General features: G+C 32.5%; 1 protein-coding gene across 1 annotated transcript in view; it reads left to right on the top strand.

Annotated features, from left to right (window-relative positions):
* Window positions 1-7,024, top strand: part of SLCO1A2 (solute carrier organic anion transporter family member 1A2) — a 40,546-nt gene that overhangs the window by 28,759 nt on the left and 4,763 nt on the right. Inside the window, exons 10-12 of the mRNA XM_019634853.1 lie at window positions 536-708; window positions 4,376-4,440; window positions 4,976-5,093. Of these exons, the coding sequence (XP_019490398.1) occupies window positions 536-708; window positions 4,376-4,440; window positions 4,976-5,093 (356 nt within the window). The remainder of the gene's footprint in view (window positions 1-535; window positions 709-4,375; window positions 4,441-4,975; window positions 5,094-7,024) is intronic.

The following is a 7,024-nucleotide window of genomic DNA, read 5'->3' as shown; positions in this document are numbered from 1 at the left end:
TTTTTCACAGTCTGGAAGCTTTATAAGAAAATGAAATTAGGCATGTTTTCTTGCCTAAAAAATGTCACAATACTTGTAATGTTGGTTGGTGATCAAAGTAACATAAATTTTGGTTCTTGTTAATGCCTGGAAACATACAATAATTCAAAAAGAGTTTACTGTTTTTGCAATAAACTATATGTTTTGAAGCAAAGCTTTGTTTAAGTATCTATGAGTAAATATTTCAACTGAGCATTTTGAAATAAATTTTGCCATACTTAATATTGTGTCAAAACAGTATGTATTTTTAAAAAGCATGACTTCAGGATAGCTGAGCTATTGCAGATTTACTCCATATATTTAGAGAGAGGCACTGTTTTTCTGAAACCACCCTCCTACATTTTTTTGTTTTGTTCTTGAGTAATACCATAAAGGAGATGAGAATAAGGAGAATAAACAGTGTCTAGTTGGATTCAATTGGCTATGTAGAAAATATTTGAGATTTTTGTTGAAAGTTTTTCTTCCTTAAATAGGATAATGTATTACTTTTTGACAGGTGTTCCAAAATTGTAGCTGTATTCAAACGTCAGGAAATTCATCTGCAGTTCTTGGGCTGTGTGGCAGAGGACGTGACTGTTCCATGATGCTCCAGTACTTTTTAATCTTGTCGACGATCTGCAGTTTCATTTATTCTTTATCTGCCATACCTGGATTTATGGTTCTCCTGAGGTACGCCAATTATTTTCTTTATTTAGATTCCTTTCTGGTCATTTCTTAAAGTAACTTTTTGAGAATGTCACTTGGAGCCCATGGTATCTAAGAATTCAGTGTTGTAATATATCCTGTATTAAGAGTTTCACAGTAAGCATTGTTGACATTTACAAAATCTTAGAGTTAGCGATATAAATGTTCATCTGTTGGCATTTCCCTTTGTATCTTTCCTTCCTTATTTCTTAGAGTTAAATTAGTGAAACTCTCATTGTTTAACACAAAAAGAGACATATTTGTATTTTAGGGTAAACCATATGAAAAGGTTATTTTGATAAGTAAAGCGTGGTTGCCTAGCAGTCATATCCTATGGTCCAGCCTATAGGACAGTGGAGTGTGAAGCTGTCAGAAGCCCCCGTCTCACTTATTACTAGCTATAGGGCATTAGGCAGGGCACTTTACCTTTCTGAGCTCCATTTTTGTTGAATAAAAATGGGCATAATACTAAATGCTCATCTCTCCTATCAGGCTATTGTGAGACACAAATGATGAAGGGCTTACTAAAAGTTGGAAACTGCAGAGGTAATTCAAACTTTCATATACCGTAGATGTGTTCTTTAGATTACAGCATTTTTCATACCTAGTAAACAATTCTAATCATGCCTAGTAAAGAAACTTTACATTTCTTTCTCTCTTTTTAAAAATCTTTCATTGGAACTCAGGATCAGAGTTGATCATAATTCTCAGTTCCATAGTACATTATCATCATAATTGGAGTAAGGTTTCTCTCTTGTTTTGTCTTCCTTTATTTTTATTTCTTCATTCCATTCCCCACTTCCTCTCACCATAGGCACCCATAAATCAAAATTAGTTTATTAATTATTATTGTGTCGTATAACTTCCATATATATGGGAACTTTCTATAGGTGTCTTATTATTATTTCATTTTTATGTTCAGACAGCATAATCTGAAAGCTGTTAGGGGAAATGTTGAGGTTTTCTTTGGGGTCTAGTGTATGGTTGATTTTTTACTGTTTCATGTGTTTCTGGAAAGAATGTGTAACTTCTGTATTTTGGGTATGCAGTTTCCATATATCTCTTGGATTGAAGTAAATCATTGCATTATATAACTTTTGTAAATCTATACTTTTTTTCATCTGATTAATCCATCAGTTTTTCAGAGATGTGTGTTAAAATATCTAAAAATTTCTGTCTCTCTATGTATAATTATGTGACTTTTTAAAAAATTTATATATTTTGAAGGTATATTGAAGGATGCAGATGTGCTTTTGATCAGTATACTATTGTTATTACCAGCACATAATTTTCTTCGTTATCGTTTCATCATTTCTTTAAGGGAATTCTAATTTGTTTCTTACTAAAACTGCAGGTCTAGGTTTCTTTTGGTTCACTGTTGCCTGTTATATCTTTTTCCTTCCCTTTGTTTTTAATCTTCAGTGTTCCATTTCACTTCATAGACACTTTGTTAAATGTGATTTTGAAATCTGAGCTTGGTGAGGTTAACCCACTTATATTTATTGTAATTATTGTGATAGGCCTCTTTTTGCCATTTATTTCATTTATTTTATTTATTTGACTTTCTCTTTTTGTTTTTTTTTCTTTTCACTGCATATATTGGATTTTCTTCTACTTTGAAAACTATATTGTTCATTTCAAACAGTTAACCTGATTATTGATATTCTTAACTATGTTTCTATTTTGCTATCAATTTCAAAACTTTTTGATATTAATATCTACTCCCTAATAATACAAGTGCTTAATCATGCTCTCATCTCTCTTCATGTCTCTACTCTATTCCTTCATTTCTTGCCCAGATTATATTATACAGCTTAACACCTGGAATTTTATGAATATACTTATTCTTTTCTCTATTTTTGTGGGTTCCCTATGGATTTCCCACCATGATGGTTGAGGGGTGGTTAAGCAGTAATATCTATGCTGCTCTGGTAGTTTTAAAGAACTATTTGAATTTCTATCAGCATTTTTCCATAATTTGCATTTTCATTTTCCCTTCTGATTACTGCATTCTATTACTAGAAATTATTATTATCAAAGCCAATTAATTATAGTGTTTGGAGAACAGTTTAAACTGCTTACAGTTTAAGGTTTCATGCTTCTGTGAGATCATAAAGTGGGATATTAGAGATAGAGAAAAAAAAATTCTTCAGTAAAATTTAAATGCCCTATTTTCTGTATTAAATGGAAGCCATAGGACCAAGAGGGTTATGCTAAGTCTCCTGGCTTTTCTTCTTTTTTAGTAAAATCAACGTAAATAACCTATGTGTTAGATACATAATATCTAGATCAACTGTGTTTCAATCTACGAGTCGGAAGAGTCATTAAGACCCAGTAAAGTATTTGTAATCAAGAAGATACCAATAAGATGATGTTTTTGCTAAAAATGTATCACAGCCTTTTGTAAGGAAGCTGCTTTTAATTTTCAGCTTTGAGCTAATCAGGAAAAGGGATGGGATACAGGGGGACTCTCAACGTGAATTCTTGGAGCAGGTAGCAAAGTTGATGCTGAAGTGAGTGGGGCATGAAAAGTACCCCTGGGGAATTATAGTCTTCATGTCTCCTCATAGGCATTTCAGGCAACAGTGAAGAAGTAGAATTTTTGGAAAGAATAAAGGAATCAGTATGACTCTTGAAATTATACCACATCATTTAAAGTGTGTTTGCTTTGGATTTTTCATCACTTTCCTTTGAAAATTATTATTATTGCTTTATTTCTTGCTTACTTTTACTTGTATAAATTCTTGGCATTTCTGTATTTTGTTACTACAAATAACAAATATAGCCAGGGTGGCATTGTTCTTATTTTAGGTTAAAGGTTGAACCATTAGAATCAGGAACTACTACTTCAACGAAAGGATAGAAATTAATTGACATGAAATAGTTTCTTCTTTAATAACTTTCTGATAGAAATGAATGAGCAAAAAGTGTTGGGTGAAATGCCAGGAACTAGAAGTGAGGCTCGTGTGTAGGCTGCAAACTCGACCATCAGGCCTTGAGTAAAGACCTGAGCATGAAAGAACATTTTCTAATGCTCAATGTGTTACTAGCACACAGATGGTCCTTTTGAAAAAACTATAGTACTTTTCATTTTATTTTAATTTGTTTTCAAAAAATTGCTTTAGTTTTAAACATTTCTTTATTCTTTTAAAATTTCACCCATTTCCACAGCCCCTCCCCTTTGGCAACCTTCAGCTTGTTCTCTTTATCCATGGGTCTATTTCTGTTTTGTTTTCTTTATTCATTTAGATTCCACATATATGTGAAAACATACAGTATTTGTCTTTCTCTGTCTAACTTATTTCATTTAGCATAATGGCCCTTAGGTCCATCCATGTTGTCATAAATGGCAAGATTTCATTCTTTTTTATTGATGAGTAATATTCCATTGTATGTATGTGGTAGTTTAATTTTAATTTTATTTATTTATTTATTTATTTATTCATTCATTCATTTATTTATTTATTTTAGCTGAGCCATTCTGCCACCTGTTGGCAGCTCAGCTCAGGCTGGGAATTGAACCAACAGTCCTGTTGCTCAGAGCTAGCACTCTTGAGTGAGCTCTTAACTGAGCCACTCGGCCGGCCTTGTATGTGGTAGTTTTTAAATCTTTATTTTTATTTTATTTATTAATTCGTTTATTTTTTTTTAGGTGTATCAAACCTGAAGAGAAGTCCCTTGGTGTGGGATTACATGCATTTTCCACAAGAGTATTTGGTAAAAATAGTTATTTTTTCCCAACATTATATTAGACCATTATTAAATACTAAGTAAATAAAATCACTCTCTCAAAGTAACAGAACAGCACTTTGCCATTAGTAGGAGAATGAAATACAAGAAGAAATGGAGAACTTCCTTCTTTTACTTGAAAAAGTCCTATCGGCTCTTAATTTTATTTTTCATCTATTAGATTTGAAAAGCAAATGAACAGGAAATTATATGTCACAATAAAATGTACACATGATTGACCTAAAACATTACAGAAAAAAATATAAAGAACCATTAACTCAATGTTTTCTTCTATTAATAATATTACATTGCATTCATCTATCAGATTACCTATCCTTTATAATCTAGAAACTTTTCTAAAAATAATTTCTAATTTCTAAAAATAAAATTTAAAGGATTAGGTTTATTTTTTATTCAACTTCATTTGTTTTGCAAATAGAGAAAATTTAAATGTTTCCAAACAAAAGAATATATCTTAATTTTTATCTTGCTGATGGATTTTTCTTTCTTCCTTTTATTGTAGCTGGAATTCCTGCACCTATATATTTTGGTGCTTTAATAGACTCTACATGTTTACATTGGGCAACTTTGAAATCTGGTGAGTCAGGGGCATGCAGGATATATGATTCCACCAACTTCAGGTAAAGATAATATATATATATATATATAATTTTTTAACAGTTGTTTCCTTAGCATAGACTGTGCATAAAATAGCATCATTCACGTCTAACATTTTCTTGTCAAATGACTAGTCTACTTTTGCTTTGTTTCCAGAATAATTAATGATACTATATCTCCATTTTTTATTTGTATACTAGAATTTTATTTCCTCAATATTTTCAAAGTACTTGATAAATATAAGCATGGATGATTTCCTTAACTTAGCATTTCAAAATGTTGTTTGTTAAATTGGTTGCAGTCAATACACTATTGATGGTAATGGCTGTACATAAGCTACCTATCTAAATTACATCATTCTTTAAAGTATCCCCTTGTCATCTTATATCACTTGAGAATCTTACCAGCCTCAATCCCAGCTTCCTTTCACCATCCACCTCTGATTTCCAAAATGATACTTGTTCTCTCTCATTAAATTTAGCTGACATAACCGTCTTCATGTCTCTTAAAGTCTTATTTTTTGTTAATATAGATTTCATTTAGAACAAAACACATGTGATAATATTAACCAGTTTTTGAACAAAACTTTTCCATTTTTCTATTTCATGTTTTGTTTGTTTTTTTTTCATCAGGAGACCTGAATGTTGTTTAAATTTGTATTAAATTTTCCTGATGGGGCAGTAAGAAAACTCTTTCATTTACTGAAAAACAACTTAGCATTGTTTATAACATTATAAGGTAATATCTTGATTAGTAAAGGGACTGTCAAGGACTTCACTGTCAAGAACTACGAAGAGAGCAGACAGCATGAGAGTCATGCTTTCAATAGTTCCCCTTTTACCTAACGTGTCACTGGGGTAATGAGGAGGCGGGCCCAGGTCTGTACTGTACATGCAATGGGTTTGTATCATAGTTGAGGAACCCTGAGGATCACTAGGATAGGCTGGGTTCATCCTGCTACTTGGATCCCTGTTGATAATGGCTTTAATTAAATGCTATTTCAGACAAAATAATTAAATTTGGTACCATCCTTTGTTGGTCAGAATAATTAGAATGGTCGATAAAGTGTACTCATGAGAAAATTCACCAGAAACTAATATAGTATAGAAACAAGAAGTAGATATTATTGGTAGGCAATTCTCCATGGGTCCCTGGCATTTCTGTGTAGCTTGTTAGCAGAGGCTTTTGTTTTATACTATCTTTTCAATGATGTTTTAGCAACACATGACCTTGGAAGATATAGATGGTGTTTCTCTCTGGATGGAGCAGAGTTTGTTGTCCAGGATGATAAAGTAAAATCTCCTCTGGGGCTAAGGTCGGCAGATTTCCTTACAACATATTTAAATGATTAGGATTTCCTAAACTTGAGATTTTTTAGCTGTGACCTAAACATTCACCTGGGTCTCCTTCTGTGTATAACGTTCACCTTGGCTTCCTTCTGTGCTACCTCTTTGAAACTTGGGGATTAAGGAAAATCAACCTGAACATGAAGCTTGGTTTAACTGCTGTACTGCCGTAAAAAGCCCTTTGTCTCTGATCATGGTGTCTTGTATCTTCTGTCAGCATCTACACAGCTTAAAATCCAGATAAAATCTAGGACTTTTTTTATAGTTCTTGAGAATAGAAATACTGATTAACTTTAAATTTTGCCAAAAATTTGAAGATTATCACTTATATTTATTCCCATCTAATAGAAAGGGAGAAAAATACTAAGAAAGTTTCAATGAAATAAGAAATAGAAAAATAATAACACATTAAATAAGTTGAAAAAATAAGCCTAAATGTACCAGGTTTCACAATAAACAGAAACCAACTGAACTTGCTTTTTAAAAGATAGTGACTTTGGGCCAGCCAAGTGGGGCGATGGTTAAGAACTGGCTTGGGACGCCAGAGGGCCCCGGTTAGGATCCCACATATGAGGGCCAGTGACACTGCCCTCTACAGCTAAGATGCT

This window comes from Hipposideros armiger, unplaced genomic scaffold (genome assembly GCF_001890085.2).
Source record: "Hipposideros armiger isolate ML-2016 unplaced genomic scaffold, ASM189008v1 scaffold_2046, whole genome shotgun sequence".
Lineage (NCBI taxonomy): Eukaryota > Metazoa > Chordata > Mammalia > Chiroptera > Hipposideridae > Hipposideros > Hipposideros armiger.
This window is presented reverse-complemented; position numbering and strand designations above follow the sequence as displayed.